The sequence below is a fragment of the Takifugu rubripes genome, chromosome 14 (genome assembly GCF_901000725.2).
Source record: "Takifugu rubripes chromosome 14, fTakRub1.2, whole genome shotgun sequence".
Taxonomy (NCBI): Eukaryota; Metazoa; Chordata; class Actinopteri; order Tetraodontiformes; family Tetraodontidae; genus Takifugu; species Takifugu rubripes.
Genome location: NC_042298.1, coordinates 8,648,615 through 8,661,424, shown reverse-complemented (window position 1 = coordinate 8,661,424; position 12,810 = coordinate 8,648,615). Strand labels below are relative to the sequence as shown.

At 46.6% G+C, this 12,810-nt stretch overlaps 1 protein-coding gene across 2 annotated transcripts; it reads left to right on the top strand.

Annotated features, from left to right (window-relative positions):
* Positions 1 to 264: 264 nt before the first annotated feature.
* On the top strand, positions 265 to 6,071 carry mchr2b (melanin concentrating hormone receptor 2b). Of its 2 annotated transcripts, XM_029847674.1 has the most exons (3): positions 265 to 883; positions 2,374 to 2,518; positions 2,650 to 6,071. In XM_029847674.1, the coding sequence occupies exons 1-3, from the start codon at positions 480 to 482 to the stop codon at positions 2,980 to 2,982; spliced, it is 882 nt and encodes a 293-aa protein (XP_029703534.1). In that variant the 5' UTR covers positions 265 to 479; the 3' UTR covers positions 2,983 to 6,071. The 2 variants fall into 2 exon arrangements, with proteins under 2 accessions (XP_029703534.1, XP_003970585.1); XM_003970536.2 differs by having other exon boundaries at positions 2,374 to 6,071.
* The last annotated feature ends 6,739 nt before the right edge of the window (positions 6,072 to 12,810 follow it).

Below are 12,810 nucleotides of genomic sequence, written 5' to 3'. Positions count from 1 at the left end.
GCCCCAAAAGGACTTTTAAACTTCGACGAGATCATTATAAGGACTGCTTCTACTGTGGTTGTGTACGTAATGTGTTTTAAAAGAGAATTAAATACGCCGTAACCTGCACTTGAACGCACCACAAATATATTGCATGGAGAATCAAGCTCTAAAGCAGGGGAAAGTGCTGTCAGATGGATTTAGTGTCGCATGTTCAAGGGTCTTCTGATCATCCCGATGGATGATCACGCAAGGGAGGGAACTAACGTCCCCTGAGGCGCACAATGTTGTTTAGTAGAGCGTATGAGCACAGCAGTTGGGCAGACTGTTTGCTTCCAGAGATAAAGATGTACCAGAGAGGACTGTTCCAAGTCACACTTGATTAGATTCAGCGCTTCCCTGAATACTTGGAGAGTGTTCCGCTTTGCAGCCCAAGTTTGGACCCTGGATCGGCTGCGGAGCGCCGTGCGCGCTGTGGCGATCATCACCGGCAGCCGAAGATGAACGACACCGTCACGTTCTGCCCAAACAACCAGACCGACAACTTCACCGGCACGTCATGTTTGAGCTCCACACCACCATCCTACAGCTTCGTGGACATCACCACGTTCATGCACATTTTCCCGACCATTTACGGCATCCTGTGCTCGGTGGGGGTCATCGCCAACGGGCTGGTCATCTACGCGGTGACGGTATGCAAGAAGAAAATGGTCTCGGACATCTACGTGTTGAATCTGGCGATAGCCGACATGCTGTTCTTGCTGGTGATGCCCTTCAACATCCACCAGCTGGTCAGAGACAGGCAGTGGGTCTTTGGAAACTTTATGTGCAAAGCGGTGGTGGTGGTGGACGTCAGCAACCAGTTCACCACAGTGGGGATCGTCACCGTGCTGTGCATTGACCGGTAAGCATATTTATATGTATTATATATACACATATATATTGGCTATTAAAATGAAAAAAATTGCAATAAGGTGCAAATAGTAGGAATCAAAATAATCCTAAATATTCCATAAACGTCACAGAATTCCGCTTGCATTTTTCAACTGAAAAGTCATTTCCACCTGTTGGCATCGTTTTGATGAGTGCAGATTATTTATGGTGCGCTGCTGCTGCTGGGTGACCTGCTATAAAGACACCATGTCATTGGAATAAATGGAAACCTTTATTTATCCAAGTGAGTCAGTTGGGAACACCTATACGTATTTGTTCTTACTCATTTATGCTGTGAACATTTCAAGCTCACAGTTATCCAAGTCCATTTGGTGGCATTCGCTCTCAAGCGGAGCAGACATCTCCTCATCTTATTTTTATTAAAACCAGTCCGGGTGGCTCATAACAATATTTTAAAAATAAAACAAAACCCCCTTCTCACTTAAAAACATGTGCGTCCTGATGTCCAGCTGCTTTTTTTTTTTTTTTTTTGTGATATAATGAGTAGGACACAGTGTTCTTTGTTCCACACAAATGACTGAATGAATTCTGATGTGTAATAAAATTACAAAAATATATTTTTCCTGAAGTAAAATGACTATTGCGCAATTTGAACGATAACGTTATAATGTCGTCTGTCCAAGTTCCAGTGTCAAGACAGAGAATGTCAAAGATGTCTCCAGCTCATCACACGGACAGAAAGGAAATCCTTAGATTTTAAATGTTAATAATGTAGGAAGAGAATGATCTCATGTTGAGGGGCCACACATAGAAAAGAGCCAACGTAAAAACACACCAAAAGTGTTGGAAGAAAAGCAAAAGCAGGACTAAATGAACACTTTGGAATCTGAAAATCCTGCTTTGTTTGTCTGGAGGCAGAATGATTCAATTATTTTTCTGAAAAGAAGGACATCCAAAAGCCTAAAAAGGTTATGAAACCACACATTCAAATGCCATTTTAAATCCAATTAAAATGGCATGTTAGTGTGTTGATGTGTTTTGGACATTGGTGCTTTTCATTTAGAAAAGAGATCTATTTTTACATTTTTGAGAATTGATACTGACGTTAATGAGCACAGCTGCAGTGTGGGTGACTGATCGCACATTAATCCAGTTTTTCCACTAACAAATATGTATTTAAACAACCACTGAGAGTGCGGAAAGAGAAAAATCAAAAGGCTTGTTTAAGCCGAGTGGCAAAACCCTGGAAATACCAAATAATCGTGGTCTTTTCAGCATTTAAATGGGCATCAGATGAACGCCTTTTTTTGTTTGTCACCAATGCATGAAGACAGAGATCCAGTCTGGTGGGTCTACACGAGCCGCTTCCCGAACCCAAGAGAGAAATGTGAAATCTGAATGACAGATGTGCTATCATGTCACAAGGTCTTCTCTGACTAACTTTTGGCCCTATGTGACAGGAAATGACGTCCCAAAGCTAAAGTAACTTCTGTGTCTTAGGTACATAGCTATCGTGCACCCGACCTCGGAGAGGAGAACCATCCAGTGGACCATCATCATCAACATGCTGGTGTGGCTGGGCAGCTTCCTCCTCACGGTCCCCGTCATGCTGTACGCCAAGGTGGAGCAAAGGCAGAATACTGAGGTGTGCATGATGAACCTGGACGGGCCCGAGGACATGTACTGGTACACCCTGTACCAGTCCATCCTGGGCTTCATCATACCTCTCATCATCATCAGCACCTTTTACTCGCTCACCCTGTACCACGTCTTCAGCTCCATCCGCCGCGTCAAGCGCAAGCAGTCGGTCTGGGCGAGGAGGGCCACCAAGATGGTCCTGATGGTCATCGGTCTGTTCCTCATCTGCTGGTCGCCCTACCACGTCATTCAGGTGCTGAACATAAGCAACCACAATCCGACCGTCTCCTTCGTCTACGCCTACAACATCAGCATCTGTCTGAGCTACTCGCACAGCTGCATCAACCCGCTCATGCTGCTCATTTTCGCCCAGAATTACCGCGAGCGTCTCTGCCACAAGAAGGTGCTGCGCAGCTCCCAGCAGTCCTCCAAGGTCACGGTGATCAAAGCAGACGGCTCCAGCGCGAATAACGAACTAATAACTACCACTGCACCTCCGTCTGACCCCAAACGTGCGCCTCTGTCTACGTGCGTACTGTAAACATGTTGCCCCTGTCCATATGCAAGTGGCTGTACTGTGTCGCCCCGGGATGACAAGTTGCCCAACTTTTCAAAAGAACAGAAGAACCTAGGTCAAAGGTCAAAGGTTCTCGTTAATGCCTTTATATCAAAGTCAGCTAGAAAGGACACAAATTGATTCAAATCTTCTGCAGTGGCATCTGACTGGGCTGCAGGCTTGTGTTTGATTTTCCTTCACCTCTAATTTCTGGAAAAATGCGGCATCAAACACCAGGACAAACGATCGACTTTCTCTCCCTGTCGCCTTGGAGCCACATCTGTCTCCGCCCAATGGGGGTGAAACAAACAAAAAAAAAAAGCTTCTTTGGAGAAACACTTAGTAAATCGAAGATAAACTTAACTTAGTAACATGGAAAACTAATGTCATGTACTGATTACTTGTTGTTGGCTGTCGTATTTGATGATCAGTGTTGATGTTGTTGTCTGTATTCAGAGGGTCATTTTCATCAGAGACCAGCTGTCCAACTTTGTATTTTTTTTATTTTCTAACTCAGACGATTGACTGTCGCCAGATCCACACTCCTTTGCCCCAACTTGCTGAACACAGCAGCAACAACAACAACAGCAGCAACAACAACAACAGCAGCAACAACAACAGCAACAACAACAGCAGCAACAACAGCAGCAGGATGAATAAACAAAAGCCAGTTATGCGACTGAGTCGGTTTCATGTGATGTCTCTGGACACACTGTAGAATAATGTGCTCCCTCGTGAGCTACAGTAAGTTCTGTAAAAGCTGGATGAGTTCTGACAAACAACTAGGTGGAGATTTTCAACATTTACCATGTTGGTTTTTGTATTCTCTGGCTGGCATCAGCGGATTCGAATTGCAGGGGGATTAAACAGACTTTTGGATTTAACAGCATACAGGAAACAGAATCGTGTAAGGAAACTCTCTCTTCCTGCCAGAGAGATGGTTTCCCTTTGTGAATTTGAAACCTAAAAGAAATTTGAAGAAGGCCCAAATGCCCTCTTGAATTAGCATTCCTCCATTTCTACCTCCGTTTAATTGGCTCATCCTCTTCACCGGCCCTTTTTCCACAACTCTTATAATCCTGTTATTCACCCAACCAATCAACTAACCAGTGGAGACCCGTCTGGTAATTAGTAACCAATTACTTATGCCGACAGCTTCTGATGATCAAGTGGAGGAGGTGAGCCGGGAGTCACAGGGCTTTCCCTTGGTTCCGGCTGACACCAGGGTTTTTTTCTGCATGAGAACCCAACTAGTGTTCTTGAGTCTGTTGGTCTGGAGGCTTCCTCTTCCACCACGGACCGAAATATACGTCACATTAGTCTCGCACAGATCGTGAGGATTGTGCCTTTCATCCCAGCATCAGTCCTTAGACACGTCTTCTCAACCAATCTGCCAAAAAAGAAAAAGAAAACGTAAAGGTTGCGTCCATGTCAAATCCCCGTCTCCTGCTGACAGAAAACAGACGGCCAGTAAAGATACCCTCTGGAGAGCAGGTAATAAAGGGATTTGTACAGGACGTCGTACTGAACTGGGGTGAAAGGTCATCCTATGGAAGGGGTGTTTCGGCTCGGAACAGCACTCCTCCATCTGGTTTGCTTTTGCCTTGCAGGGGGCGTAATGCCGAGCGTCTTGGGTAGCCAAGAGGCGTGAGATTAGCATGCGTGGCCGTGTACTTCACCGTAACGTTGAAGAACGCAGAACAGGTGCAGGCCGAAATGATGTAGTAAAGAACGAAGGGCTGTGTCCAATCCCTTGTGTGTATCAAGTGTCCTCTGTTGACCAATCGTCCCACTGCAGCACGTCTGCGTCCAGCCGATGGAAATGCAGACAAGTGCGTAGTGAACTTCCTGGTGGGAACGCGATGTTTCAGAGACGCTGGTGAGAACATCAGCCCTGAAGCTCAGTAAATCTGTAAGCTGTCCTTGACATGGACTGAATACGTTTATTACCCCTCACCTCTTACATTCAACTCCAGATGTAAAGGAGGCTCCAAAGCTTCACTTGCCTACAACAGTTGGTCCATAGAAAAACAACAAATAACATGAATAACATGTGGATACTGCTCTTCTTCTACGACGAACGTACTCTTCGATGTATTTCGGCGACCTTCAAAAGTTCATTTGTGTGTGTGCATGTGTGTTCTTGTACTTGCTAGGTATAGAGTAAAAATACTCATTCTATTAGCAAAGTGAGAACAATTTGGGGAACGTGAGGACATTTTGGCCGTTCCCACAACTCAAAAAAAATCAAAGGATTGTTTAAGGGTTATGTGTCAGAGTTAGTTGTGATGGTTAGAGTTAGAGTGATGAGCTGGGAAATGTATTATGCCTATAAACGTCCTCACAAAGATAGAAGTACAGTGTGTAGAGTGTTTCCATATGCATATATGTGCGTGCAGGTATTGGCTCTTAAAACTGCCCTCAGATTTCATCTCTGGTCATGGATGCTTTTTGAAGACCTGTATCTGATTTGGTAACAGGGTGTGGAGAAAGGCCACCACTGGTCCCCATCCAGCTGTTTTTCACACCACTTGAGCTGAAAGACTTCAGAATTGTTGCTCTGAGGAGATTGCAGGACCAATTTGTGATCTGGTGTTCCAAACGTATTGCTCTAAACTGGTTGTTAAACCCTGATCAGAGCTCGATGTCTTGCTGGGTGTCTAAGCCGACTGCAGCCGTGTGATCGTGATGTCTCTATTAAGCTTCTTCAATTTGAGAGAGATAGGGGAGATTCCCCCAAATGTCAGACTCTCTTTTAATATCCTGTCAAATAACTTAGTCCAATTTTTCTTTCTTTTTTTAAAAAAAAAAAAAAAAAAAGGCATTTGCAGAGATTCCTTTTGAATGTCCACGTGTTCCTGGAAACCCTTTAAATATAAAAAATTTGAAACCTGGAGTTTAGTAAAGAAAAAAAAAGGTTGTGTGCTGTACATACATGAATGTATACATCGCGACCTTCCGATTGAAGCATTTATTCTGAAATAAAGCCTCTATTATGAAGGAAGCTGCATTTGTCAGTCAGAATGGTGTCGAGTGACCTCCATTGCATCTTCCACATCTAGTTCTTCCACATCGAACACTAAATGGAGTTGGATGGAGTAGTTCGGGAATAGTTTAACCTTTTCAGACAAAACAGTTCCAGTGATTTGGCTTCAAGGTTCTGGAGTAGATAGAATAGCCCATTATCCCGATCTGGGTGATGAGTCGGACATCGATTGTTTGTTTTCCTTGGAGCTACGGCGCTGACTTCCAAGCTTCACATTCCAAACCTCTCCGCCAGCATTCCGGAGACTGTCTTGTGATAAACAAGTGTTTTTCCCTCACTCCCGCGAGATGTTCCTCATTCTGAGGTCATGTGATGGATGCTTTGATCTCAAAATGTAGCTGTAGGTGGTGCGCTATACAGATAATAAAAAATAAAACCCACTCTTTACGGTGCAGACAAACACAGCCAAGATGCTGCAAGAAGCACCCGGTACATCAAGGATGTTCACATACGCGTAGACAAACAGCAGTTACATCTCATCTCGTAGCTGATGCCAATAGAGGCTCGCGTGGAACCCTCCCAGGCTGCACATCCAACTCTCCACTGCCTTTTCAAAATAGGAGCCTTGATTGACCATAATTTAATTAGATTTCCCGACAAACAGATGCACAATTAGGTTCGTAAATGTCAGCCTGATTAAATGAGGCACGCGGCTTCACTTTGAGAAACAGTGGAAAAGTGCGACAGCAAGAAACCCAAAAAACTCACACATACTCGACTCTCACAGTCTGGGGGGAGCAACGGGACTAAAAAAATCCCATTGAAGAACATTGCTACCAGCTGGATGGAGCTAAATAAACCACCGTCTGTGATCGCGTCCAGGTCAACTGAGTCTGAATATTGAAATGAGCAAATCTGTGAACAGAAATCAGGGACAGTGTTTCTGTGATGTAGGAGGAATCGAACGCGTTCAGCAGGGGGACCGACGACCTGAGGAAAGCAAAGAGAGCTCACAGGCTCTGCGTGAAGATGCCTCCTCTTCTCCCCGCATTGGTAAACTCTCCTGAACACCCTCGGGGTGAATCGGGGATAGTGGATCGTTTGGAGATTGGAGAGTGAAAAGAAAAAAAGAAGAAGAACTGTGAGCAAACCGTTGTTCACAGTGGAATCGTTTTGAACAATGAATTCGGTGCACAAAACCTCAAAGCCCTTCGCAGGCAGCTGCAACAAAGAAACACTGTAGTAGGGGGGAAAAAACCCTTCCTCACGGTTTCCTCCTCCAATATTAACGCTCCAAAAAGGAAAACTATACAAACATCTGTGGGAAACGACGCACCGTTAAATTCCCACATGATTTACCGAACATGAAAGCACCTCTTGGAGGGTTTTGATACACAACCCACGGCGCCTGCTGAGACCACAGGGTGATTACTGAACGCAAGAGTCCAGCAGAAGCTCTGCTACGAGCTGACACCTTTCAAGTCACCTCCGACCACTTTTCTCGCAGAGAAAACCCAGACAGGCAGAAGAACCCAACTCCACCCTGACACAGACAGGCCTCGACCCCAGAACCTTCTTACTTTGAGCCAACTGTGCTGACCTCCGCTACGATTGGAGCCGTCTGACGAATCCTCCGCCTGTCGTAGCGGGTGGCCAGCAGCGACAAACACGCTAGCAAACATGCATTCATTGGCAGCCGGGGATGTCGTTAGCGGTGTCAGCGGCCGATGACTGAATATCGATCTGGCGCCCGTGTGGCGCCTCGAGGAAGCGCGGCAGGATGGCGGCTCCGTCTGCGTGCGAAGGCACCTGATTGAGTGATGACAGAGGGGTTACGGGTTGGGAGGGATGGGAGGAGGTAAAGTGTGCCGCGCCTCATTGTAATCGGTTTGTGACGAGAGAGAGGAGAGAGCTGAGCTTTAAACATTTAAACAGTCCCCCCCCCCCACACACACACGCACTTTAATTGAAATGCATTAGCAGCATCACCAAAAGCAGTGCTTGGGCTGAAAAAGGCAGCGTATGAGAGGTGTATCGATTAGCTGGGCCTAGAGGAGAAGATTGTCCTCATCACACTTCCTGGCAACAGCTCCCAGAGGGCATTTGTCTTAATGCGATATGACAGCCCTCAGCCATATCAAAACTAGATCTGGAGATCAATTTCAAGGCTTAAAAACACTTTTACGCTCTCCTACGAGGAGGCAGACACTGAAGTGTTTGTCTTGCTGCAAATGACAAGGCCGCTCACTTTGAGCGCAGCGGCACACAACACACAGGTTCCTCCATGGCTGTGGGGGGGTTCTGGAACGCCGTTTCCTCTCACATTACCGGGCGGCATCATGTCTAAAGACCGATTGTTCCATGTGCGTGTGGAGAATCGCGAACATACTTAAGGATTTAATCCAATTTCTCATCTCCTTCCTCACAGTAGGCTGGTCTTCATAGAAACTTTAATTATTAACAATTGAATGGTTCAGTCATGGACCCCCCTAAAATAGTAACCTCTCTTTCTTTTCCCCATGTTGACACTGCCGAGTCGTCCACTAAAACCACTAAAACCACCTTTTAACATTTTCTAGGGCTCTCCAAACGTATACAACACGTTTCAGATGTTGTTTTCCAGAGGTGCACCAACGTTCGGGCTAAACAAGTTTCAGTCAGAGTACAAAGCGGGGATTATTTCACAGTTTAAGTGTGTAATTGGATTATTTTTAAAGGGATTAGTTCACCCATAGAGGTGGGGGTCACAGGAAACAGGAGCGCGAGGATGGTGAGGAGGAAACGCATTCCTACAGGAAACACACAACAGGAAAGTTCCCTCTATAGTTACATTGAAGAAAAGGCTTTTTCCTCTGTTTTTTGGGGGGGCGGGGGGGGGTGGGGGGGTGTCAATAAAGTTTAACCTACCGTAAATGTATTTGTTGTATCAGACTGTCAGTAATGTCGGCATGAGGAGTCTTGACCTCCTCTCTGGTGATCAGAACACATTACCCCCCCCGCAGGGTTTGGATCATGCATTATGACCAGATATGATCATCCACAGGTGAACAGGTTCTGTGATTGCACCAGAGGAGCCGGGGTCACGTCAGACCCTCCGGACAGACAGGTCGGGGGCTCAGGCGTGTTCAGCCTTCACACACGGCCTCTCTGTCCTCTGTAGCATCAGCTGGCACCGCTGGAAGCTCTCGGTCAGGCGCTACGGTTCATAACGACCTCGCTGACATCAGCGTGCAAATATGGCTGCGTATTCTGTGTGTGGGGGGGGCAAAGGTCACCGGCGGTGCACGCTCGGTTTACAGAAGACAAACCTCCACTCAGAAGTAAACATTTAAACCACCAAAGGAAGTCTGTCCACTTTAATACCAAATGGTTGATCTATTGTTACGGTTGTAATAACAGTTTAATAAAGTCTGTTACTTGAGAAAGTAAGTGGATCACAAATAAAGAACGCGCTTGTCTGCTGCAGGATTCTCTCCATTGGAAAGATACATTGAATGGTCTCATTCTATGCTGTGTTGTTTATACAGTTAACATGACTTCAATTTGGATCATTGAATTTAACCTGGACCTCAGAAGACCAGAACGATCCAGACGAGCATGTGGTCGAGGTAAGATCGGGCCTAAAAATTCCAGCCCGACCCGACCCAGGCCCGCGGGTATTAAAGCCCGACCCGGCCTGAGCCCGATCAATTAACTTGATTTGCAGGCCCGAGCCCGAAACAAACCCGAAATTGTATATTTTATTAGATTTGGAAATTTGGAGGAACTGTAGATCACAAGGAAGGGCATCAGAGATACACGGGGTAAAGCCTCCAGAGGCAGCAGGTTCACTATAGTCTTCCTTACTAAAGACTTTAAAAATCCTCCGCTGGAGACTGCGAGCACGGCCTGCTCTGGCTCTGCGGCTCCTGTTTAGTAGTTAAATAGCAATTACCATACAGCGCCCTCTCTGTTTTATCCAAATTATTTATTTTATAAGTATTCCTTAGTTTAATAACCATACATCGTTTTAGTATACATAATATATAAATAAATATTTATTTTTAAAAAAAGTTAGTGAGAGAGAAGCCGGCCCGACCCGACCTGAATGTAATAATTGACATTTGGGCTCGGACTCGGGCTCGGCTTAAGATCTTACCTCTAGCCTGTGGCCAAGATGTGTTAAAGTGTTAAAGTCAGTCGCTGCTCCGCTCATTGAATTACAATCAGCAATGTCAAGCCATGTAATATTTTAAATAAAGACGCAGCTCAGTTTTTCTAGCATGTTAAGGAACTAACTGGGTTATCTATACGCGACTGCGGGCTGGGACATCAGCAGGGACGGAACGGAGCGCCAGAGCTGCAGAGGTTCGGGCGCCATCACATAACGGAGCTGCAGAATACGCTGGTGCTCAAACAGGCCTGACCACACCTCGGTCTCAGACACGTCTCCTTCCACCGGTGGAGGTTGAACCTAGAGATTTCTGCTGCTTTGGTGTCAGTTGGCTCCCGTCTGTCCCTACCTCCCGACCTCAGGCCTGTGCCCGATTTTGGCGATGGGGGGCGGGGGGGTGTCAGCGTGGGTCTTCACAGCGGCGGCGTACCCCCTCTTCTGTGGCATCATCCTCCAGTTAGCTCAGTGATTTGGATAGTTGCTGGACAGAAAATCGATGCCTCTGCTGCAGCGTGACAGAAGAGCGCTGCGGTGTTTTGATAAAAACACCCAACAGCCGACATGTTTGGAAAAGATGGGGGGGGGGGGTCGCTCATGCACTCAGGTACCCGGGCTGAGTTGTGATCAAAGGATCTGTCATCTGCGCTAAATACCTTCGATTGTTCTTTTCAGAGCAGCAGCCACTACGGACGTCAGTGATCTGCCTGCCTGCTCTTGCTGAAGGTCCTTCCTGCTCCTGACGGCACACTCGAATCTTTCAAACAGGATCTCGGGATCCCGGTGCAGAAGAGTCTGGAAGAGGAACCCTCACAGCTCGTCCTCTGTCTGACCAGCAGATGAGGCAGGGAACATCTCCACAGAGCACCAATGGCAGCACGGGGCTGAAAAATAGTGCCGCGTCAGCAGACAACTCACAGCGAGCGGAGCGGCTGACAGTATGGTGCACAGAGAACAACCCCATCCTGGAGCCCACCAAGAGGAATCGTCCTAGACTTCAGGAGAAGGCACGCCGCCATTCAGCCACGGCTCACTGGACGGGTTTAAGTGGAGATAATTATCTACAGTCCGGGATCTTTCTTCACTCTAAAACACAACTGGAGTCCTTTATCACACACACCCGCGCACACACACACACACACACACACACACACACACACACACAGCGTCACGTGACATTTATGCCAGAAGAAGTGAGACCTTTACAGAAGACGAAGTAACATTCTTCCACATTAAGTGAAAAACTCGGGGCCTTCATTAATCCGTCCCCGCGACCTCTGAGCCATTCGACCTTGATCCCGAGATGCTCAATTTGTGCTCCGTAGACGTGAGACTGGCCGACCGACTCCGGCGTTAAGCAGCCGCCCTGACAGGTAATGAACATACTTCACTGCTCGCGCCATTAGAACACGATCACCGTGACAACGGCAGAGGACGAGTGTCTCGGTCTGCGCACAGAACCACAGCACGATGAAGACGGCGAAAACAGTTTTTCTGAACTCTTGCAGGATGAAGGTGAAGTCGGGGCAGGTCAAAGGTCAATTCCACTTTAAAAGGCCATTCCAGAGAGGAGTGGTAATGCACGGATACAAAAAGACCTATATTATTTCAATCTATAGGCTGCTTTGTAGAGCACATCTCACTATAGAGTAGATTTAATTTACAGAGGACAAAGACCTCATTCAGAGCTAGTTCAATAAATGCATTTGCCTCGGGTCATCAGCAAGACATGATCACGCGTCATGTGGTTCCTGGAGGCTTCACAGCACTTAAGTCCGAAATAACCCATCCCCATATGTTTAGTCAGAGCCTACTTCTGACACAAGTTGACTTAAAGTCTGTCGACCAGTCTAAATAGATCCATTTGTACTGCAAACGGGTCGAGAGATTTGCAATGATTCGGCACTTGTTTATGCCCAGATGATCGCAGGAGACGTTCTCGAGTGATCGAACGCATCTGATCAGATCTCCCGTGAATCCTAACCCAGGACACGCAGGAAGGAGGGTTGGTGAGTGAAGCGGCAGGATCTGCTTACGTCAGGAGATCAGATGCTTCGGTGCAGCTGCCGCGCCAGAGCCGCAGCGCTTCCGTCTGAAGGGAAAAGCGCGTTCCAGATCCCCTCATGACATCTCTTAATAACATCAAATGGGAGGTTCCACTCTGAGCGGTACAATAGGAGGCTGCTCGCTGGGCGGAAGCCGCTGTTCATGTAAACTTCCACTTCGTTAGGATTTTTCACCCTTTGTGAGGGTGAAAAATCTCATAGTCTCATGAGGACAGATTAAATTATTTAAGGAGGCAGGTATCTGTATCATCGCACACGCTCCAAAAGCTGCCCACTCCCAGGTTTCGCACAGGAAGTGTACCTGAAAGGGGGCGCCGCAGTACGCCAGGCTAAGGTTGAATAAAGTGTTGAGAATAGAGGCAAAAGGCACAATAAAAAGGCAATAAATGTTCAAATATAAAGCAAAGGTCATGAAAAAAACCCACTATTGAACTTTCCTAAGTCAGCATAAAGTGTCATTATGGGATGAAAGATGCACTTAAACTGGCTGAATGCCTTTTATCTCTCAGAGAGATTTGCATTCAAAGGAAGGGTCAAAGGC